This window comes from Gymnoscopelus braueri, assembly GCF_963280865.1.
Source record: "Gymnoscopelus braueri genome assembly, chromosome: 14".
Taxonomy (NCBI): Eukaryota; Metazoa; Chordata; class Actinopteri; order Myctophiformes; family Myctophidae; genus Gymnoscopelus; species Gymnoscopelus braueri.
In genome coordinates this window covers 33564152-33588731 of record NC_137619.1, presented here as the reverse complement: position 1 = coordinate 33588731, position 24580 = coordinate 33564152, and the positions used below count along the sequence as shown (strand labels likewise).

General features: G+C 41.4%; 3 protein-coding genes across 6 annotated transcripts in view; all 3 read right to left on the bottom strand.

The window, feature by feature from the left end:
- The window catches only part of pdxkb (pyridoxal (pyridoxine, vitamin B6) kinase b), a 28962-nt gene extending 18703 nt beyond the window's left edge, over positions 1 to 10259 (bottom strand). The window contains exon 1 of the mRNA XM_080448572.1: positions 9734 to 10259. Within this exon, the coding sequence (XP_080304698.1) occupies positions 9734 to 9814 (81 nt within the window). The 5' untranslated portion in view covers positions 9815 to 10259. The remainder of the gene's footprint in view (positions 1 to 9733) is intronic.
- Positions 10260 to 11965: 1706 nt separating this feature from the next.
- Positions 11966 to 18193, bottom strand: LOC308099922 (uncharacterized protein). Of its 2 annotated transcripts, none has more exons than XM_080448785.1 (7): positions 17880 to 18193; positions 17387 to 17489; positions 17207 to 17281; positions 13193 to 16615; positions 13051 to 13111; positions 12595 to 12719; positions 11966 to 12137 (listed from the first exon to the last, which is right to left on the bottom strand). In XM_080448785.1, the coding sequence occupies exons 1-7, from the start codon at positions 17925 to 17927 to the stop codon at positions 12106 to 12108; spliced, it is 3867 nt and encodes a 1288-aa protein (XP_080304911.1). In that variant the 5' UTR covers positions 17928 to 18193; the 3' UTR covers positions 11966 to 12105. The 2 variants fall into 2 exon arrangements, with proteins under 2 accessions (XP_080304911.1, XP_080304912.1); XM_080448786.1 differs by having other exon boundaries at positions 13193 to 16606.
- Positions 18194 to 19804: 1611 nt separating this feature from the next.
- itsn1 (intersectin 1 (SH3 domain protein)) overlaps positions 19805 to 24580 on the bottom strand; it is a 62024-nt gene continuing 57248 nt past the window's right edge. For 2 of the 3 annotated variants that reach the window (XM_080449308.1, XM_080449307.1), the window contains 7 exons: positions 24487 to 24567; positions 24209 to 24330; positions 23576 to 23658; positions 23112 to 23195; positions 22886 to 22950; positions 22466 to 22574; positions 19805 to 22123 (listed from right to left, as the gene is read on the bottom strand). In XM_080449308.1, the coding sequence (XP_080305434.1) occupies positions 21975 to 22123; positions 22466 to 22574; positions 22886 to 22950; positions 23112 to 23195; positions 23576 to 23658; positions 24209 to 24330; positions 24487 to 24567 (693 nt within the window). In that variant the 3' untranslated portion in view covers positions 19805 to 21974. The remainder of the gene's footprint in view (positions 22124 to 22465; positions 22575 to 22885; positions 22951 to 23111; positions 23196 to 23575; positions 23659 to 24208; positions 24331 to 24486; positions 24568 to 24580) is intronic. The other variant, XM_080449306.1, reaches the window with a different exon arrangement.

The following is a 24580-nucleotide window of genomic DNA, read 5'->3' as shown; positions in this document are numbered from 1 at the left end:
TCCTTGCTCAATCAATCATGTGTGTGCAACGGAAATAAATGGCTTAAACGGAAATCACTTGTCCAACATTCTTGCCGATGTGCCGTGGCGATGTTACATAACCTTTAAACCAGAACTCTACCTTATAATGACCTTTCCTGAAGCCAGATTGGAATTTGTTATGAACCTTATTGTTCTGTAGGAACACATCCAGTTGATGAAAGATAGCTTTTTCTAAGACCTTGCCCAAAAATGGCAGATTTGAGATTGGTCTATAATTACCCAGCACCAATGGATCAAGGTTGTGTTTCTTGAGTAGCGGCCTGACTACAGCCGTTTTCAGTGAGTCTGGAAAGACGCCTGAAAGTAGAGAGCTGTTTACAATTCTTAGGATATCTCCAATAACACTGTCTAAAACCTCTTTGAGAAACGGGGTGGGTACTACATCCAGTGAGCAAGATGATGATGTCATCTGTGATATAGTTTTACGGAGTTCCTCTTCATTAATTGCGCAGAATGATATTAGGCTTCCTCTGGAGGGATCTACATTTTTGCACCATGCACCATTTGCCGCATTTGCAGTGCTAGCAGCAGCATTCATAATACCAGCTCGAATGCTAAAAATTTTGTTTTCAAAAAAGGATGCGAACTCATCACACTTAGCTTTAGAAGCAGGGAGCGACTCCTTGTAAGCCTGGGGGGGGTTTAAGAGATGTTCAATGGTAGAGAATAAGACTCTGGCATTTTGCTTGTTGTCATTGATAATGCGTGAGAAATATGCCTGCCTTGCCAAGCGCAGTGCTTTGTTATAGGCCACTGTTGACTTCTTAAAGATCTCAGGTGGACAGTGAGTTTGTTTTTTCTCCAAATTCGCTCAGCTTTACGACATTCTTTCTTGAGTGAGCGCATGTGCTCGTCAATCCAGGGTGTTACTCTAGAGTTAAGTTTCTTTTTAGTTTTCATAGGAGCCACTATGTCGAGAGCTGACTCTAATTTGAGATTAAGATGTTGAACCATATCATTCACTGAGGGAGCATCAAGTAGGGGGGGCACCTGCACACACGCCAGATGACGAGGAAACTCGTTTGCTGCAGATGAGATAAAAAAACGTTTTTTTATAGTATATTCTGTATTGTTTTTCCCTAGATCAGAGACAGTCATATTAAAACACAATAAATAGTGGTCTGTTAGTTCGGGCTTATCAATAATACTGTCAACAGTGATATTCAAACCTTTAGTGATCACCAAGTCCAGGGTATGGCCATGTTTATGTGTTGGCCCAACAACATGTTGAATAAAGTCAAAGTTGTGCAGTAACTGTAGGAAACCCATAGCCACAACATCCGTAAGGACTATCAAAATGCCGTTTGGATATGTTTATCGCATCGGTTTTTGTAAAATTTGGACAAAATATGTGAGGAGGAGCTAAAAGTGTGTTTTGAAGAAAATTCAAAATGGCGGAAAATCTCTCCTATATGGGAAGTTGCGTCTTAACCCAAGGAATCTAGTGAAAAAAATAATTTTGATTTTACGACCTACGGTTCAAGGGTTATAAGCCAAAAGGTAAAGTGGGCTGTTATAGCGCCACCATGTGGCCGACTGGTGTGATTATTTTTTAAATAATTTTGCAATGAACTATTAACCTCCCCTCCAAGTCTTGTAACTGTAGCCCTTATGGTTTCCAAGAAAAAAATACTTGAATGGGAGTTTTTGCAATTCCCATTAAAGTGGATGGGGAAATTTAATGCACTAATAAATCAATATAAAAAAATCTATCCAGACGCAAATGGGCGTGGCCTATATGGGGAGTTGCGTAATGACCCAAGGAATCCAGGGAAAAGGACATTTTGATTTTACGACCTACGGTTCAAGAGTTATAGGCCAAAAGGTAAAGTGGGTTGTTATAGCGCCACCATGAGGCCGAATGGTGTAATATTTGTTTCAATAATTTGGCAATAAACTATGAACCTCCCCTCCAAATCTGGTAACTCTGGCTCTTACGGTTTCTGAGAAAGAAATACTTGAATTTGAGTTTTTCACTTTTCCATTAAAGTGGATGGGGAAATTCAATGCACTAATAAATCAATATCAATAAAACTATGCAACCAATCTCTTAGCAAAGTACAAGCAGTCTATTCCTGATGAAGCCGGTCATTATGACATATAGCACAAAATTGGGGAAAATAAACTGTGGGAGAAATAGCGAATAAGAAAAAAGTTTATCTAGAAAGTGGAATAATAATAAAGTCGGTAGAGTACTATAGTCTGGTTGCCCATTCGGGCAACCACACTAATAATCAGATTAATCCTTGAACTACACTGGGTATAGTACTAAATAATGATAGGAGAGGGAGAAGGAGAGAGAGAGAAAGAGCGATTAGGCAAACAACAGCTCACACAACATACTAGGAACGAGTACCAGCCAAATCTCCTCACTTTAGAGTTAATCCCAAATATTGTAGTGCAGTTACATGCATGTATAGAGAGGTAGGAATCTGATTCTGCATTACTCTGCGGAATTGATTAATTCTTTGTTGTGTACTTTTTATTAATTTATTAGTCAGAGCCATAACTGAGAATACGATTCACGTTCAGTTTCTGTTAAAATAATTAAATTGATTGATAATGTAGCTGTAATATCTCGTTCACAACAGAGCAAACACAGCTTTTTATTCTGTTTTATTCATCTTTTACCCGTTTAAGTTTTCTTAACTTGTATTATACCCTATTATTTTAGCTTCTTAATATTACGTACTATTAGCACAGTCTGCAGAGCATGTCACACTCCTTATGAGTGAGTGACATAAAACCTATTTGAATCTGTTTTCATGACCCTCTCAAACTTCAATTACTTGACAATATTATGACTGGAAGCATGAAGTGTCGAATTTCATTACATAGTACCACACACTAAGATGAAGACTCAATTGCCCCCTAACATTTTCAGGGAAAACTTAAAAGATAATTCTGCTGATGTTCTTATAGAATGTTTCCTAGGGGGACGTATATCCAATATCCAATTATTTTATCTAAGCCTAATTATCCACATAACGATCATAACCCAGCTGACAGTGTTGCTGCACAATGGAGCTATAATTCTTCCTTTTAACTTTTTTTCAAGCCGAGATTAGTCCAAGCTTACCCCAACAAAACATAGTGATGCATGCGTTGTTAGCTCTGTTATTCTGTCATGTGACAATGTTTTGAAACTGAAGTGTAGTGCACGTCAACACTTTTTTTTCAGGTTTTTGAGCGAAATGCTGCATTTTAGACACTTTGCCATTCAAGCATAAGTAAGGAGCCATTGGGAACTAACGGTTCCCGAGCCATGTGGCCCATAGGGCAGGAGCCCGTCTCCTGTTCCTGTAGCTTGAGGCAGCTTGATGTACAAGTACATACCCCAGCCATGATGAACAAGTACACCCCCTGGACATGATGCTAGTATATCGCAGGGTAATCGCTCAAGACAGATTCAGGGTTCCCAGATTGGTCGCAGGGACTTTGAAGCGTTGAAGCACAAATAGGTTTTAGTGTGTGGGTTATACTGTTAAGTCATGGTTATGGATCACCACTGAACCGGGATCATTTTGACGTCACTGTCTGGCAGAGTTAACAGGGAGCTTAAATGGGGCACTTCTGGTCTGCAGAGAGGACAGTGCTGAGCTACTGAACTCTGAGCTGTGGAAACAACATTAACCTCTTTTAACTGTATTCCAGATTCAATGTCCATCACTTTATTCCACACTTGAGGGAGATTTCAGATGGTGGCTCACTTACTTACCAACCAGGTAAGTATCACCATTTGCCTCTTGCTAAGACTGTTGACTATTAATTTAGAGTTTATCTATTACAAGGGCCTGTAATGGCGATTATCCAGAATAAAACATGCAGGAATATAGGTCTCTGGACACACTTATTACCCATTTTATTTTGTAGCCTTAGGTTCAAGCATTGGCCCACGAGGGACACTGAACACACAATTGAGAATATGATTTTAAATCCTTAAAAAGGACACACATCCATGGCTTGGTTATCCCACACGAGCCGCCGTAGTCTGCTAAACAGATGTTATGCTGTTATGTGTTTTGCTAAGTCCCGGAAAAGATGCTGCGCTGTGATTTGCCAGTACAGTCACTTTGATAGGCAGTTCTGCGGAACGCTCAGCCCAAAACATGATTTACGAGACTGTGACGGCTCGATGGCGTGTGTAATGACAACTAATAACAGATTCATTCAAATAAAAATAACTTTTGACCACAACAAATAGCTATGCTTTTATGCTTATGGGCTCCGCTCTATGTTATGAGGGCTGATGGGGAAACTGGATGACAGGGGCAATCCTGCAAATAGAGGCCATGGCCAGTCATTTTGGATATAAGTAGGAAAATCAGCCTATATGTTACTTAGTCCGGACTTATCCTTAGTGCGGAATTGTCCTTTAAAGGGACTACACCATGAATTTAAAAAAATATATATTTAATATCATATTGTTTATGTCCCTGAAACGTTTTTCAAAAGGTTTGAGCCTAAATCATGCCTCAGATACTCATTCCAACTAACTTCTCTCTGGCTTATAAAGCACTTTCACCTGCAACCACATTGTCCTGTTTGGCACGGGGCGCTATTGAGCCAGTTTGTATGCATGTTATCTCCTGGTTCTTAATAAGATTTTTTTTTTTTTTTTTTTTTTTTTGAACTGAAAAACGGGAGGGATTGTACCCTGACGTGACGTCACGTGACGTCACGTCAGGGACCAAATCAGTTTGGCCTGTTTTGAGACCAATTTACAGAAAACCCCAGATTTGCTGTGAAAGCCTGAGTGTTCAAACTGGGGTATTTTTGGGGATAGAAGAGAGGTAGGGGAGACCAAAAACCCTCAAAAAAGAAGAAAAAGTTAAAATTCATGGTGTAGTCCCTTTAATGTATTAGTATTTCGAATTCTTAGAGCTTCGTCACGAATGATCATATCTTGTCAATATGTCAATATAATAAACCCCGTTTTGCTTTTATGATCAAGACTTTTAGGTCAGCTGGTGCAGATTTAATGTTAGTCTCAAGTGATTGCATAAGGAAATATGCACCCCATGCTGCGGTTCAGCATGCAACACAAAGCAAAGTGTAAATTTAACTCTGAACATGTAAAAATGGAGCCTGGTCCATGGCTTGTTTTTGTTTTTCATTTGGCAATGGCTTGCACAGTATGTGAAATGATTGATTGTTTCTATAAATGTAGCTTTTTTTTTTCACCCAGGTTTAGCCATTGGCAGACTATGTACAGTGTAGACAAATAACCACAACGCCTTTTTGTTAGCATTATTGGCCAAGTGGCCAGTCAAGACAGAAATGTGGTATAGCCTCGGTCCTAAGGCCATGTCAACAAATATGAAAGGAGCAAGTGACACACCTATTGCCAGTTGAAAGGATCTCATGAGACGAGACTTGTGTACGTTATTGTTGGCTAGCCTACACGTCCATGGTTTTAATGCTGTCATTGTGACTGGGAGGAGAAGGAAATACTGTACAACATTGTTTTAAAACCGCACTATGTAACTTTTTTTAATGAATAAAATGTAATTTTGTCCAATCTGTATGGTAAAGTATGTTAATCTCTCTATCTATGTAATTAAAGAAACCTCTGTGGACAGGATCTCGCTGTCCTGCCCGGTTCTCCTCAATGGCTGGAGCAATTGATCTGAATTTGCACACGGCCATTGTCCTTTAGCATACAGTATGCACCAAATAACGTGTTCTAATCCAGGTGCGACAGGTCCGGCCGTGTGTGTGTGTGTGTGTGTGTGTGTTCGCTGTGGGTTTGCGACCCGTCGCGTGTGTGTGTGTTGGAACTGTTTGAGTGCGCGCGTGCGTGCGTGTGTTCGCTGTGGCTCCACGATGTGGCGACGGGACGCGCAAGCGTGTGTGTTGGAACTGTTGCAGGTACCAAGTACAAAGTCACTTTCCATCCCTGATATACTGTCTGTGCACAGCGCATAACCCACACTGCACATACTTTGGATGCTCATATCCCCGAACGGGTATGGCCTCGTACAATATAACTTCATACAATTGGGGTGGTTGTATTTTGTATCCCTGCTCTTCTATCGAGACATTTAGATTGTGTTAAAGGTCTCACCTGGACACAGGTTCTGAAAAGATATTTGACCTGATGATCAAGATTCAATTTATCCCCTGAGCAAGCAGGCCGGCTCTATTCGCTCAATGGTAAAAATGTCAGCACTTGCACAGGAAACCGGGTTCAAATCCCGGGTAGAAGAGGAAAGTTACATGTGCAGCTTTAAGTATTAGCTACATTTCAAGTGTCACTCCTACAGGGGATACTCCTATCCACTTTGTTGACATTTTGTTGGAATGTAGTACAGTATGCTTTGTTTTACACCATCAAGTGTAGGCTTATCACATAAAGTCATACTGTGTAACTTTTTTAAGTTATTTTTGATATAATCTTTCACCAGTATATTTTTCCACAATAACCATTCCAGGCTTTGCTTTGGACAATTCTCTAAACACACAGGTTTTAGTCGCAGGTGTCTGCCCCTGACACTCGCAGCACAATGACACAGGCACCAGAAATGTAATTTAATTAATTAATTTATTATTTAGTCATTTTAAAGATAGTATAGACCGTTTCTGACAACGTTGTTGTTGCTTTCCAAAACATCCTCAGCGAAAGGCCTGCAGCATTTGTTTTGGAGTGGTACTAGTACATGCTTTTCTTTCAGACTCAATACTGGGAATTGCGGTGTTTTAAACAGATCATAAACAGACGCTGTAATGACAATATGACCAGAGGTGTCGCAAGATGTTCTACTAAAATAAAAGTTACACACAATGACTTTAATGTCTAAAATTGAAAGAGCGGATAGAATCAACTAAAAGTTTCTTAACAGGTCAGTGCCTGTTAAGAAACTAACATTAGGTCCGTCAGCCAGCCAGTTAGTGCACAGATCCTTGAGTCGCGGACCCAGGTTTGAATCCGACTCCCATCTCGTCTCACATGTCTCTCCTCTCTCTACCGTTGGTTTCCTGTCTCTCTACACTCTCCTATCTGAAGAATAAAGCAATTCCTGATTTGATGACAAAGCACAAATATCAATTGCTTTCTGTTGCCTTTAGGATATAGAATGTAGCCTATAGATTGACATTCTGAATTGAGTTAGTTAACTTTTACAGCATCTTACACAGTAACCCGTCTACTACACTGAAAGCCTTATTACCACATTCCATATCCTTGATAAGACTTATGACCATATTTCACAAGGTCATATTGTAAATGCAGGATTATGTTACAATAATGTATATTATTGATGAACCCATTTTGGAGAGATGTTTTATTTTACGCATTTACTAAATTGGCATTGTTTTGATTTTTAGGAAAGACAGCAAATTCTTTGTTGTCGTTTACCTGTGATCACATTAATAAATTATTTAAATGGATTATGATTCAACAAGTAATGGTAACAATCATTTAAATGACATGTTGAGGGTGTTTGGGACATTTTAGACAAGCATCTCTAATATTTGACAGCATTCTATAGTGAAACCTGTAGTCTACTGTGTGTATATATATATATATATATATATATATATATATACATATAAAATAAATTCCATCACCCTCATTTAATTCTGTACTAGCCAAATAAGACATTCCTATCGACCCAGTTTCTATTAATTCTATCTATCCTACTTCTATGGAAGCTGCTGTCTCCACATTCAGTGATGTCATTCAGAGGAATCCTGTGGCAGCCAATCAGAGCCCTGGCTCCTCACTCGTCCTTGTGCAGCAGTGTTGAGTGCACTGAATGGACAGAAGACCTCATCCCTGACAGCAGAGTGAGAGGAGTGCCACCACACGCTCACCAATACCAATATCATTATCGTCATCACTATCATCAGCATTAGTCTAAATGACACAAACATCCCCTATAACTCTTGCGCATTCCTAGGTACAGAATAAGCTGAATAAAAGTGTTCGGTCTTCAGGCTATGTTGGCTGGTGAATTGTAAAAATCAGCCTCTTTCACCAATTCACTGGCCAATTAATAGGATATCCAAAAATGCTTGCTGGGTAATGGTCACCTGCCAAAGTAGACAAACAGGCTGACCAGCCAAAGTCAAATGTACCTGCATTTGGTTGGTGGTTTGTGTAGTTAATTTCTACCCTTTGTTGAACATCATGAATTTCTGGTACTGTAAGCTGTAGACACACATTCTACACAGCTCAACAACAACAATTGGACCATAAGAGAGAAAGAGAGGGGGGGGGTATTATTTCTAGCAATGTAAACAGCCTAAATGTCAAAACGAGGGCTTGTTCTTTAAGTCTATCAGTGGGTCACCCCCAGCACACTTTCCTGACTGTGGTAAGCGTCATTAAAGATGTGCCAGTTAATAGCTGTGGTACTGTAAGCCTCAGCGAGCTGCTGTGGACCTGTGGTTAAGGTTAAGTTAGTAGCAGAGTCCTAGAAAAGCCTTTTTCAGCTGTAGTGGATAACATTAGCCTCTGTAGTAAGCCGTAGTAACACTGTAGAGTACAGAGCCCAGAACAGAACAAGCCTTAAAATACCTGGAGACTTACAGTCTAAAAATAGACTTGAGTATCCCCTACAACTGACTGTCAATGTGGCGGGACAAATAATAAGGCCATAACAAACACTGTTAAACTGTCAGAAAATATGAAGGAGGAGACATAGCAATCTCTCTATCATAATCATCATAGTCATCATTTTCAATCTCAATATTTTGGCACCTGACATGGCACCTTCATCAGTCATCATCAACATCTTCACCATCATCTAATGACACTGTCAGACTCATGGCAAACTATTGACGTGGACTGTCAACTCCATGGAAAACATAATTGACATAGACCTAATAATTAGACAATCACATTCATCCCCATGCCAGCTCCAAGTCCATGTGTCCTTTAAAAGCCTGTATCTACCCTTCACTGTCAGTACCGGTAACAATATGTGTCCAATGCCATAGTGTTGCTGAACACTCATCTAAATTAGATGAATGTTCAGCAATATGTCTTTTAGTCTATTAGATAATCTAATAAGACTAAAAGACATATGGAGCATGCACATGGGTAATAATTCATGATCACTATTGTCATCATGTTTATGACAGGCAACAATATGGCCTAGCAGGACTAGTTTCCAACACAAACAATATGAATATGTATGTACTGTCAATAACCCCTGGTTTTAATTAACCTGTTAATATCTGGCATAACTTGGATACTCATGGTCATCATTCGTCACTGTTTGATTGGTGACACGTGCAAGTCTGGGCAAAGATGTTATGGGCTGATTGCCTTTTTGAGAATCTAGGTAGTTCACCAATGGAGTACTTAAGATGCACAGTATAAAAAAGACAGTGTTGAAATTGACCCCGAGTGTGTACAAATGGAACCAAATGGACCCATAACATGTGTACACTCTCAAGAGAGTATATTACAGCCATATCATGTGCCATGCCATATTATGTACACTAAATGCCATCCTGTGCCAGAGTGTATATTATAGCCATATTATGTGCATGATATGGCTATAATATACACACACAACGCCATCCTGTGCCAGAGTGTATATTATAGCCATGTTATGTGCCATGCCATGACGGCATGGCATATTATGTGCCATGATATAGCATGGCACATAATATGGCTATAAATATACACTCTGGCACAGCCATCCTGTGCCAAGTGGGTACTTATAACTTCAGTTCTTACCTGTAAAGGGAACGAGGCGCTCTTGTTGCCCACATATCCTCTGACTACATGGCTCTGTATGGACAGAACGCGACATTCCATGGCGACTGATCTCTCTCAGCCAGCCGAGGATGAGGAGCGACGCAGATGATGACGATCCGTTATTTCAATAATAATATCAACCACCACCAACTACTACGATGATGATGATGACAGCCACAGATAAACCATGAGATCAATAACAACAACAACGCTGATACTACCAGCTAGATGTGGCTAGCTGACCACCAGCTGTTGTCGCTCCCCGCTGCTGACTGACTGTCACTGGCTAGGATGGTCGTGTGCGTGCGTGTGCGCGCGCGTGCGTGTGGGTGCTGCAAACACAGGCGATCAGAACGTTTTGAGGGGGGAAAATGTTGCAAAAAAAAGGTTAATCCGGGAGAAATTGTGTTACGGTTGAATAAATATAGCCCCGTTGGCAGCTAGTTAGTGAAGGACTACCATATTTATAGGACTGAGTCCAAGGACAGATCAGGGCAGCAGACGCACGCACGGCAGACGAGACACGATTCGAACCACTAGAGTTGACACACTCACACACACATCGGCTATTCTACACAGGCACTCTGTCCGACCACCTAAACCTCGTCGTGACGTCACCACGGCACGTCACGCGCCGCAGCTGGAATTGTGAATGACATGACACCAGTGTTGCCATATGTGTCTGCTTATTATAAGCGACTTTGGGCTTGTTTTTCTGTCAAGTTGCTTGTTAATATTGATAGTTGCGGTTTTTGGGCCTTTAATTATTGTTTAAGCAATAATTAAAGACCCCCAAATTAATACGCATTTGTCCGTAGACTAGTGCAGAACCCCATTTGAAAATGTTTTGTGAATTGTGCCAATGTTTTTAAAATGTTTTTTTTTAATCCAAATATTTCACTTTTTTTTACCATACCATATTTTTACTTTTCTTTGAAAATAGCAGATCTACAAGCACACATCGGCGTGCTTGTAGATCTGCTATTTTCATGTCGCTTCTTTTGGGCTTGTTTTCCTAGACCGCAAAATCTGGCAACACTGCATTACACCCCTCTTCTTCCCACTCAAATTACATTTAAATAATTGTATATAATTCAATTCAAACAATGTCATCCTCTAAACGTAGTTAATATGCAACACAGCGAGATAACAGTTTGTAATATAGGCCTACATAATGTAATTATGTGGTATGATTGTATTATAGACCCAATTTGAATCTAAAAATAAATAAACATATTTACCTTGTTTACACCATAGACTATTTTTTTCCTATGTGTGTCTTGTTCTAGCCTATTTATAAACTACTCTAGTTATTTCATTTTATTTTTTTAATTCTTTATGATTGATTCAGTAATCTATATTCTGCTTGTTCTCCGCTTCCTTTAGCAGAGAGAAGGAATATTAGGCCTACTATTATTAAGTAGGATGGTGTTTAACCACTTAAATCCATAGTTGAGTCCCTCAGGGCTCCATGCTAGTGTATTTTCTGTTTTCTGTTATTAGCGGTGGTCGCGTTGTGAGCTTGTCAATCTGCTATTTTCAGTGAAAGCTTTCCCCACAATAGGGATGCTGGGGCCTGGGGTTTAAGTGGTTAATGCTGCTCAGTTACAGCTGTGTGCGCATGTGACTCACGCCATCTCCATCACAGAGTCGTGACTGAGGGGAGTCTTGGCAAAGGCTGCTATGTCTCAATACAGGCAGGCGCACAGGAGATGGGGCAGAGACACACATTGTTAAAATGAAGATATAAAAGCACACGCACAGAGATAGAAAAATTAATGAAAGAAAGAAGGGGGATTGAAGAAGAATAACAGTAAATGAGTCAGAAAGAGTGAGAGAGAGAGGAAGAGAAAGACAATTGACAGTGCCACCTGCTGGTCATGGTTCCTGTCTCTCACTATGTTAGTGAAAGGTCATTATCTAAATGATGTGTACAAACACACAAAGCAGAAAAATGCTATGCTAAGTCCTTATTAGTGGAATAATCTAAATCATTCATTCAGGGTATGAAGAAGGCAGTTACCTGCCGAAACGTTGGTATCTTTTTACTCTGTGTCCAAACATAAAATATTGTCACTTTGGCTGCCAGTGTGTGCGGCCACCTTCTTGTCTCTCGAAGACTACTATTTACAAACACAAACACATACTGTCCAAAATGCAGTTTTAATAAAATATTGTATTTATTATTATTATTATTGCAATATCCCTCATAATCACACCATATCACCTCAAACACATCTGTTTTTTGTTAGTTTTTTTTCTCCGCTCTCCTCCTCCACGCTTCTCTCTTGCCAAATAGAACAGTGGAGAAAAGAGAAAAGGCAGAGACATGAGGAGATAGAAGTTCTGACTTATTTGGAGGAGTCCTCACCCAGCAGCGGCTCTGAAACATAGAACATAATAAAGTGAAGGACCCACGGGTTAATTATTAACAATTGACAATATTTAAAAAATATTTTCTAATTCAACATGGCAAGAAGGTTTGTGAAATGTTTTCATACATTTGGCACTCTACTCTGCCACTACATTATCCCATTAAGACCTGAGGCCGATTCTAAAAATGTCTTCTAAATCCTAACCGTTTTCTGAAAAAGCTTATGTTGCTATATCAGTGGTGCTCAAACTTTTTCATGTCAAGGACACCCAAAATTATATGTATTTGGCCACCGACCCACTCCCCCATCTCAAAAATAGTGTGTGCCAGGAACCCTCAGATGCAATGGTTTGAGTTCAAAATGTTCGCTTTCAAAATTGTACAGTATATATATATATATTAAAATATCTGCTATTTTTCAATAGACAAAGACAAGTATAAAATATGGTATCTCTCTCTCTCTCACCGGTAAAGGTGAACTGAGGGAAGCTCTCCAGGTCTCCTCCCCCGTACAGTCTGTGGAGCTTGGCTGTCTCCTCCGACAGGCGCTTCTCGTAGTCTGGTCCTGCCTCCACCGGCCCCCCAGACATCCTTAGAGGACGAGAGGAGGTGAAAAGAGGAGAGATAAGGAGAGGAGAGAGAGGTAGGGAAATGAGAGAGAAAGGGGAGAATAGGAGGTTGTAAATATCTTGTGCTGTCATAGAATGTTTAATAGTAAGCAACAGTTAAATTATGATAAGTTATGATATTTCTCAGACAGTCAGTCTATCTTTTGTTAGTAGAAAAAGTTATAGGTCAGACGAGTGACAGTGGCTATTTGTCAGTTTTTCTTTTAAGCATTTTGAATTTATTTAGACAGCAGAGTAGGAAGTTGAGGACAGACGATATGTATGTCTGTCTGTCTGTCTGTCTGTCTCTTTACCTGCTCCTGGTGTTATATTCTCTGATTTTCTCCAGGAAAAGCCTCTGAACTGGATCCCAACCTGAAACATACACAACACACTACTGTTAACACACTAGTGTAGGCGTTTTGTGTGTGCACGTGCGAGTGTGTTCTCCAGTACCTTCATCAATCCCTAAGGCCTCAGGCTGTGTACTTTCATCTATCCCTCCCTCTGTCTCTGTCTCCTCTCCTCTTCCAGCAGGAGGAACAGAAGGTGAACCTGCTCCCTCCTCCTCTTCTTGACTCGATGGCGCTTTCAGAGTAGAAGACACTTCAGGCTGGGGTGTAGGAAGAGGAGCAGTCAGAGGTGGTGGTGAGTCTGGTTGTGCAGTTTCAGTTGTTGGTGTTGTTGTTGTCATAGTAATGGGTCCAGGCATAGAACAAAGCAGGTCCTGCAGAATGAAAGCTGACGCATGTTCTAAAGCTTCTGCTGCCTCAACAAGATTTTCAGTGTTGTTTAAAATCTCAACTTCAGAAGGAATGTCTGCTTCGACAGCCTCAGAGGACACCTTCTGGTCCGCCTGCATCTCCTGCTCCTGTACCTGTGGCTCCTCTGCGACCAACTCAGTCAAAATATCCACATCCAAAGTCTCCACTAGCGTCTCAACCTCAGACATAGTGAGTGATTCTAAAGTCAGGGCTTCATCCACAACAGTTTGTTCCCCTCGAAAGCTCTCCTCACCACCAATCGCAGACTCCCATACTATCTTTCCATCTGGTTTGTCCTCTTTTACAACATCCAGACTGACCAAATCAATTGACTCTAGCATCATGGAATCTAAAATATTTTCTTCCTTCTCTCCACCAATAACAGACTCGCTTACTGCTACCTCACTAATCAGGTTTTCTACTACTACCTCTCTGTGGCCAGCTTCTCTGGCTGTGTTCTGTGATTCTGGTGGTGCAGTTTTAGATTCTGGTGTGATCTTTAGCGCTGGACCAGGAACACAGAACATGGCCTGCATAATTACATCTGTTTCAACCTCCAAAGCCTCAGTGGCGTCAGAGAGAGACTCTAGTAGTGTTAAATCTACAGCCTCAGCGTTATCAGACACAGCAATATCCTCAACCACTTTCCTCTCCTCTCCCATCCTCTCCTCTTTGGCAAGAACTTCAGCTTCCTTCTCCAGCTGAGCCATAGTTTCAGTCAGGTCTACGTTCTCTAGAGTTCCCAGAACAGCCTCAACTTCAGCCAATGTCACTGATTCTACTGTCATGGCCTCTAAAACACTTCCTTCTTCCTCTCCATCAATCACAGACTTGCTCGCTATTTCCTGAGTTATCAGCTGCTCTTCTCTGGCTGTGTTCTGTGATTCTGGTATTACAGCTGTAGATTTGGTTGAAGGCACAGGGCCGGAGTCGGAATAGAACAAGGCCTCGAGAACAAAGTCTGTTTCAGCCTCTAATGCCTCTGCAGCCTCTGCAGCTTCAGAGAGAGACTCCAGTGTAAATATGTCAGGCTCAGCCTTCTCCTCGACCGCAGTGGTACCATCCTTTAATGCTGTATACGCTCCTGTATGTTCTTCCTTAGATAGTATTTCAGCCTCTTTTTCAAGTGCAGTTTTGGTTTCTTTTAAAACATCAGCCTCTAGAGTACCCACATCGGCCTCAACTTCTGCCAATGTTACCGACTCTAGGGTCATGGCCTCTGCTATGATCACATCCTCATTTCCACTCCTTTCCTCAGCTCTCTTCTGCACAGAGTCTCCTCTAGTTTCCACGGGTCGATAGGGGGCTGCAGAGTGCAGTACAGGACTTGGCGTTACTATGTCAATGTTTCTGGAATCTGCTGCAGGAACAGAATACAGGAGCTCTTCCATTAAAAGTTCCGTTTCTGCTTCTAATGCCACAACGTCTTCGAACAGTGAATCATTTTCAGAGAGGGCTTCTGCTAAGTTCTCAGCTTCAGCAGCAGCCTTAGTATACTGCTGTGCTCCATTTATAGTTTGGGCTTGTTGTACATCCTGGGCTAATGTGTCAGCTGTATTGTCAAGCGCAGATGCAGTTTGAAAGAGAGCATCAGTTTGTAAAGACTCCAGTAGAGCCGTAACTTCAGCAAGAGTTACTGACTCCAGTGTCATGGCTTCCGACACATCCGACTGCTTGGTCGGCTGTACGGTCAGATCCATAACTGTACTCTCCACACTGTTTCCCTGCCCGGCTCCTCTATCCTCCCTCTTCTCCAAACATGTCCCTGAGCAAGTACTAGATTCTACTGTAGACTCTACTTTGGTTTTCACCGACATAGCTGTAGGTTCTATTGTGTTATCAGTTAAGGCATTGAGTGTGAGGGCATCAGATGCTGTATTTAAGGTAGGATTTACCGTTGACTCTACTGTTGACTCAACAAATACAGCAGTAGATTCTACTGTTCCCACAGGAGAGGCTGTAGCATCTACAATCGGTTCTTCTATGTTCTCAACTGAGGCAGAGCTAGAGGCTGGGGTGGAGGTGATGGCTGCTGGAGTTTCTGCTACGGCTTCTACTGTGGCAGGTGTGGATTCTAATGTTTCTACTCCACTCTCTGCTATATGAGCTGATGCAGCTTGTACAGGGACAGCGGAGAATAATTCAACTGGCTCAGCAGACGGTTCTACTGTGGTTTCTGTTATGGTTTCAGCTAATGGGAGCTCTATCGAGACCACTGGTGATGCTGCGGGTGTGGGGGCGACTGGATGGGTTACTGAGGTTGCAGAGGCAGGTGTAGAAGCAGCGTAAGATGCATCACCAGATGGAGAGGCCGTTGCATTGTCTTCAGGGATTGTTTCAACTGATTCCGCTGCTGTGCCTAGGGTAGGGTCTACCGTTGACTCTACTGTTGACTCAACAAATACAGCAGTAGATTCTACTGTTCCCACAGGAGAGACTGTAGCATCTACAATCGGTTCTTCTATGTTCTCAACTGAGGCAGAGCTAGAGGCTGTGGTGGAGGTGAAGGCTGCTAGAGTTTCTGCTACGGCTTCTACTGTGGCAGGTGTAGATTCTAATGTCTCTACTCCACTCTCTGCTATATGAGCTGGTGCAGCTTGTACAGGGACAGCGGATAATAATGGTTCTACTGTGGTTTCGGTCACAGTTTCAGCTAATGGGAGTTCTATCGAGACCACTGGTGATGCTACGGTTGTGCTGGCGACTGGATGGGTTACTGAGGTTGCAGAGGTAGGTGTAGCCGTGTAAGACGCATCACCAGATGGAGAAGCCGCAGTAACAGGAGACGGTGTCTCCGGTTTAGTTTCGGAGGCAGGTGCTGGGGATTCCAGAACTGGAGAGGATGCTGATTTTGGCGACGCTGACGGTGCTGTCATCTCGATGTGAGATGTGGTCACGGCAGCATCAGCAGCAGCTTGTTTGAGAGCAGCGACAGTGGGGATCGCAGGCGCCGCCGCATGCTCTGTCCGGGAGGATGTGGAGGAGGTCTGGACATTCTGGAAGGACGACGAGGCGGAACCGGGAGACTTTAATGGCGAGGTAGCAGCAGGCTCGGTGGACACATGTGGTTCAAGAGGAGGTGTAGAGGATGTCCTGGCAGCAGAGCCTGGAGGAGCTAAGGATGACAAAGAAAAGGGGGCAGAGAGGGTATGGGGAGGAAGATTATGCAAGAGAAAGAGGTAAAGGAGAGGGAGAAAGAAGGCCAAAAGTTAGAACACATTCAGAATAAAAGCTTTAAAATGACTGAAGACTTTGTTTCATTCAGATGCATAAAGACAGAATACAGAATAAAAAGGGGGAAAAAACTCAAATGAAACGCAAATGAAACTCACTTCAAAACCAGAGACTAGTGCATAGTAAAACATAACTTCATCTATATAGCACCTTTCGAAAACAAGTTACAAAGTGCTTTACAATAACAACAGTAAATACAGTATACAATGAAGATCAGAAATTGCATGAATAGCACAACAGTTCATAAATTAAGAAAAAGCTGTGCGATAGAGGTGAATTTTTAGAAGATATTTGAAAGAGGACACTGAGTTTGCCTGCCTGAGATCCCAGGCAGTGAGTTCCTCAGCCGAGGGGCCCGAACGGTAAAAGCCTGGTCGCCCTTTGTGACAAGGTGAGACTTTGGAACGTCAAGTAGTATTCCATAGTGCCAGAAGACAAGACACACACTGTGGTAGGCGGTATTTGCACTGACCTCTAGCATTGGTGCGAGAGAACAGGTGCTCCAGGAGTTTAGCAACGTCCACAGCAGGCTGGGGTTTGGCTTTCTCTGGCAGCACACAGCATAACATAATACTCAGATTAATCCTTGCAGTACTAAATAGTCATAAGAGAGAGAGCGAGAGCGAGAGAGATGCACAGCCTATTAACTTACTGATGTGTGTTCTGCGTGGTTGCTTCTTGGGATCTGATGTTTTGGAGCTGAACAGAGCAATCTGAGGTCTCCATGAAAGTCTACACAACTCCCTACGAATGCACTAGAGAACACAGAATCAGGTCATCATGATCAAATCAATGTAATTATGCAAATTATGCAACAGCCACAACCACAATATAGACTTGCAGAGTGGAATGGAAACTAATATCAGATTAACAAAAAAGAAGGAAAAAACCCTAGAAGGTTTAAAGGAAACAATCAATGTTTTAAACAATTTATAGCCTACAGTTGGTTTTTGAATGGGTGCATTCCCCTCGGCAGGAAGACATGGAAGGTGAACCACCTTGCTTTATATGCTGAAAAGCTAAGTCTTATATAAAACCAGCTGAAAACAACATTAATCTCAGATAACGAAAGTGAACACACAGGCTGTGTATTAGGGACATCCTGACCTGTTGTGTGGCTGACTGACTGTAGAAGCTTTACTTACATTGACACATAATCCTGTCCCTCCTCCTCTGAGCAGAGTTGCAGCCATGGTTGTCTCAGTCTGAATACTAAACAATAGAAACAATCAGGCAGACAAATAATAAAAATCAAGTGTCAACTTTTCTGGAGCAGCAGGAATGGAAGCTCTGGTGGTTCGGAATGTCGAGAGGAGGCGACGGTGTGGTGGAAGAGAACTAAATGTTCCCAGGGATAGTACATGACAGCATGGCTGCAATGTTTGCAACGACCGCATGTATCGGAGATACGAGCACCAGTGAAGTAGCCTATACTTCACCACTTTGCAAAAACATACACATGTCTGATAGGATAGCTAACTAACTCCTACAATAAACACGATGTCTACCTACGCCGCTCAGTTGGATATAAATCGAGTCGACAGCTGCATGAAGAGCCTATGGTTTAATCGCATGTATTCTCACGCGGCTACTGTTTGTTTACCAATATGGATCAGTGTAATAACTCAGTCGTGTTCGTTCCTATAGGGTTAGTTACATAAAGCTCTCTCAGTCTCAGTGCATGATGGTCAGTGGAATGACACACAGGCAACGCCCCCCTCACACAAAGCTGTGTTCTCACACAAACACACAGGAGCGTGTCCGCAAGCGCTTCATAGAACTAGAAGGGTTAGAACGGACAGTCATTCCCACTCATCAGCAAACAGGAGGACCATGCATGAATGAGTCGATGTTATCATTCATAATAGCCTAATGACAGAAAAAGCTTTTTCCAACCAGCTAGGATTGTAGGATAGAATAATACAAAATAAAGGCTTACTTGTTCGGAGCTCCTAACGAATAATAAATAGTACCACCTCTGACATAACATGTGTGTCTGTCTATACTAACTGACTGACTGACTTCATAATTGGATTGAACCCGTTTCAGCATGGACGTTTGTCGTTCAACCACATTAACCCTGGCATCACTATTTTATAATTTTCAAAAACTGTAAAAAAAAAGAAAGAAAAAAAATATATATATTAATAGCTAGATATAGCCAAAAAGCCAAAAATGTATCATCTCTTGTGCAGCCTCCTCCAAGGTCATGGAAACCCGCCATCTGTCCTTGATTTTGACCTCGACCTTAAACCTTTTCACACCAAAAGTGAATCATGTCTCCAGAAAGTTCCATGGAAATCTGCTCTGGTCTGGACAAGAATGGGAAATTCAGGTGTCATAGCAAAAGTAGTTTGACTGAAACACAGGAACATGAGGAGAAAAAAACAAGATAAGAGTAAATCAGTCCAATAATACTCCCTTAATACTTATTCTGCACATCTCCCACTGCTAAAGAGATGTGTGTTGTATCCTACCTGTACTCAGTATACTGTCATCTATCTTACCCTTTTAACTATTTTTTTTAATCTAATAATTTGTTTCCCAGTAGCCTACATAACGTATTATGATTCTAGTTGCATTGTATTGTGTTAGCACAGTCCATACTGTAAAAAACAAAAAAAAGGTTCTGGCTGACTTACATTGCCATCTTTAGATCACGTCCTCCTCTAACAGGGATAAACATAGTATAGCAGCTGTTTGGGATTAGGTCTAAAACACTTACAAAATGATCCACTTTTGTGTTTTTGTTTATCAAGAAAAGTAATGTATTGTCATTGTCCAGTCTGCAGAACCTGTGTTGTTTTTATTCAGACAAACCTTTGTGTTAAGGTTGAACCTGTTTATATACAGTCAGTGGATGAAACACCTTCTTTTAGTCAAGAACAGTGACCTAAGTCTCTTCTAGTAGCCTATTAAAAATGTTTAGCTTGCTGCTACAGTATCTTGCATCAAAGTATCCGTTTAAGCAGCACCATGAAAAGCCATAAGAAATATGCACAAATATATGAGACCATATAAAGCCGAGTTACAGATTGCTGCAGTCTTGGTCCAACCAACTGAAGTTTATTCTCAACATGGAAAGACAACAACATACATCATCTACAGTGATAATTAACAACAGGCTGTCTCTATCGCCCCCTAGCGTTCATATATTAACTCTCAGATAGCAGTAGTATTATACACAACCTGGTAGACTGCAACGGGTTTAAGTTAGTACAGTGAGGACTGAAGATAGCAGGGGCACTGGAATACTGGAGAAAGATACAGTAGGGGGTTGAGGGTTGGTGATAGTAAGACATTTTCTTCATCATAAACATCATTATCCATTGTCATTGTCAGATTCTACAGACAGTAGCTGGATTTGGGGAAACAAACACTCATTCTCTCTCTCTCTCTCTCTCTCTCTCTCTCTCACTTACTCACACACACATACATACAATTAATCCTTGATGGTCAAACTACTGTGATCAGCTGAATCGTGAAGAATGTTGATTGGACAGTGTGTGGTCACTGATATTTTTCAGTCATCCACCATCGGTACCACAGCAGGTTACGCAACCATGCCATTTCAATGGCCCAGCTTACCCAGAGAGCTAATTAAAATAACCGACTGACTAAATGGCAAACTAAGTGACTAAAATATCTTACAGTAAAACTCTAGCTAACTAACCAACCAAGTGTCACTGGTAAATGTCTGTCCTGTTTTTTTTCCCCTGGTCCCTGATTCCAACATCACCGTCTGCTTTAATAGAACATAAAATAATTATTTACTTTCACCGAGCTGCCACACAGAGACAGTATGGGGAAGTAAGTCGTACGCGTAGCGGCAGTTGCCTTGCAGCAAACTACCTACTGTAATAATGTAGTTCAGTCATGTGACAGAATTCACCTTAAAATACTAGAAACAAACACTTTTTAAGACTTTCTGTACAGTACCATAAGTCTTTCTGTACAGTACCTCAATTCAAACCTTCACACCTGGTCCCTTTCATTAATATCTCAGCATAATTGTGATGGTCATAACCACCATTATTATTCCGTTAAAGTGATAGAGATTTTGAATTGTAGTCAGCTATTTATCTTCACCGGACACAATTGTCACATTATGTAAAAATAAATAGCTTATTAGCTTATGTTAGGCTACTCAATGAAACAACAGGAGTGCTTGTCACAATATTATGACAACTAAAACTAAAATTCAAAATATCAACGGTGGCTTTAATTGCAGTACCTCAAGGCTGATTCATTGACAAGTTAAAACTTAAAAGACTTAGTGATCAGACTTGGTTAAGACTAAAAAAGGGGAAAAAAATAAAAAGAAGAACATCAAACTGTACCTTAACTAACGTACCCACGCCTCTTTCACTCTTTTGCAAAACTTGCTATCTCTGCACACACACACACACACACACATACGCACACACACAGATGAGAGTGGGATAAGACTGTCAGATGCAGAAGAGGAACAGAACACAGATAAAACCAAACAGTAAAACTGAAAGGGATGGACTGAGCTGAATTGAATACTGTACTGGACAAAAAAAAAAAAAAACTACTGGATAAAGAAGAATTTAGGCCAGACTGGACAAGATTAGGTCATTCCCTCTCCATGGGGTGTTACTTGCTAGTTAGCAAAACTGTGGAGCTTTCGAACCAATCAAAATTCTTGTCTTCTTTAACCACTTAAACCCCAGCGTCCTTATTGCAGGGAAGGCTTTCGCAGAAAATAGCAGATCGAACTGCTATTTTCAGCGAAAGCTTAAATAACAGAAAATACACTAGTATAGAGCCCTGAGGGACTCCACTCAACCATATGGGGCTTAAGTGGTTAAAGAGGCATTACAATTTCAACCCAGTTGTAGGACGAGCTGGCTGGCATCGAATCAAATTGCTCAGTGCAAATTATTAATATCACAGAGACTGATCTGGTCTAACATACTCAATGCCCTCCTCAACTGACCAAAGCTAGAATAAGACTTGATTTATACTTTGTTGCAAGCAGTGTTGTGTGCCGAAAATAGCTGATGTACAATCTCACAACATGCCTCAGCATATATAAATCAGGATCAACTCTTAAACACCCTGTAAAGATAAACAGAACTAGAACATAAACAAAAACAAAATACAGCCCAGTCTAATCTAGTCCAGTTGAGTCCAGAAGTCGAGTCTAAATCTTAAGTTTCTTTAAGCAGCGGTACAATCCAGTCCAGCCCAGTCCGGTATTGTCCCGGTTGTCATCATGGCTCCTCAAACAGCTGGAGATCGAGCCTGACCACGATCTCTCCTGTAGGAACCTCATGGAGGAGCAACCGCTTCGTGATGGGTCCTTTAGAGCCCTGATCCTTCTTTATTTCAGCCAATCGGATCTCTGTCCTGCCCAGGAAGTCTGGAGGATATAAGAGTGAGTGTTCATTTCACGTTTGTAGTTGAAATGGAACAGATGAAATACATTTAACCCCTGTGTGTGTGTGTGTGTGTGTATAATTGATGCTTTACATGCTCATTAATAGCGAATCTAATGAATGGATGGATGACCAGCCAAGCCAAATGTAACAAGACTGCACTTGGTGTAAGAGTGACTGACTGACTTAAGAGTGTGTGTGTGTGTGTGTGTGTGTGTGTGTGTGTGTGTGTGTGTGTGTGTGTGTGTGTGTGTGTGTGTGTGTGTGTGTGTGTGTGTGTGTGTGTGTGTGTGTGTGTGTGTGTGTGTGTGTGTGTGTGTGCTGACCGTCAGGTGAAAACTGGTCTCGTTCGAACACAGTAACACAGAGGACGTCCTGCTCCAAGTCCTTTATGAAGAACTGACAGTTGGAGTTCCACTTAGGATTCAATGTGTCCTGAAGGAACATTAACAACATCAACATTATACATACTAAATCATCGTTTACTGTAACCCATTAAGACCTGAGGCTGATTCTACAAATGTCTCCTAAATCCTAACAGTTTTCTGAAAAACTTATGTTACTATATTATACAGTGGTTCTCAAATTCTTCATGTCAAGGACCCCCAAAATTATATGTATTTGATCATGGACCCCCATCTCAAAAATGTTGTTCCAGGGACCCCCAGAAGCAAAGATTTGAGTTAAAAATGTTGTAGTCATAGAAGGAGAATGGGTTAGAATAATAATGATGATAATATGAATACCTGCAATGTCTTAGTGATATGGCACTGGGAACCCATGGTCACCTCACAGTATGGGTTACTCTTCCCTGGAAACACACATTTAATTCAGTAGTTATTAAGTTATCTTTCATCAGTAATACTAAACAGGCTTTGTGATTCAAGACACCAGAACAACATTACAAGAGGCACATGTAACTAAGTAGAGATGTCTGTGTGTGTGTATGTATGTATGTATGTATGTACATACCATGGGAACGACAGGGTTTGAGTTCAATTCCCTCCACAATGTTGACCATCAGTCTGCCAATACCTGTCGCCCTCTGAGAACGAACTGAGAGAAACAGAAGGAACAAAAATTGTTGATTTACTGCTTTATTTATTTAGGATAGTAGAGAGAACGGGAGAGGCTGTGATTATCTGGTCGACACACTATCCAGTCAGCATGCCCCACAATTGTTCTAGACATTTACTTTACTTTATTTGTTTATTAGGGATAGGCATTAAAATGTAGTGCAGTAATTGTTCAGTACAGTTAGGAATGCAAAGGAGTTCTAGATGTTTTCTAGATGTTTACTTTAAAAATGCATTTAAAATGAAATAAAATCACGTTTTACTTCTCCTTGGCAGAGATTTGCGAGTGCTATTATAATATTTTAGTTAGTAGAGATAGAGATGCAGGGAGGGAGGGAGAGGGATGGATGGATGAGATACCTAGGTAGGCCTTCTCTCTCTTCTTCTTCTCCGTCTCGATGAAGAGTTCTGATGCTGCCTTAATCTTCTGGACCCATGCCGTTCTACACACACAACACACACACACACACACACACACACACACACACACACACACACGCACACGCACACACACACACACACAAGAGCTTAAAGCTACAACCAAGGATTGTATTTTAATGGATAAAATGTTATTTGAACTAATCTTTATTGTAGAGCACGTTGTAGAATACAATATAACTAGCACATCTGCAGTGGCTGGAGGTGGTCTACTGAGATTTCAACCCAGGTGTCGGGTACTCAGGTAGGATACAGAGTGGTTGTTAATGTTAATAATGCTAACATAAGCAGATGGAGCACCAATTTTCACACAAACATATAGGTGCCACCATCTTTATTGTAATTTCGGACAACGGTAATAAAACGGATGGCGTTTCCATGCAAGAGATGTACTTGTTCATGCTGCACATGTGCACATGCATGTCAATCATATGCACAAGTTATCGCCATAAAGTTATACTGTCAGCAGAGGGTTCTATGCCTGTGTGTGTGTGTGTGTGTGTGTGTGTGTGTGTGTGTGTGTGTGTGTGTGTGTGTGTGTTTGTCATGTTTTACCGTTCATTGATGCTCTCAGCTCGGATAGTGTAAACTCTATCTATGTGAGAGATGTGGAACAGTGGTTCATCTCCTGATGGGTCTGTAGGCAGCTTCACCAACACCTCGTTTAGGAAGATAGGCTGGAAGGGGCGAGACAGTACATGGATCTTGTGTAGTCATATCTTACAGGCCTCGTATGGAGCCATTTCATTTTTATGTTGAAAGGGCTTTAAACTGGTTTGTAATAAAGTAATTTACAGAAAGACTGAAAGAAACGAGTGTGTGTGTTCACTTACCGTCTTGTACATGCGATACTGTAGGTGTGTTTTGGAGGAGAAGACTTTATCACAGCCAGAAAAACCCAGAGGCTTTGTCACCTGAGAGAGAGAG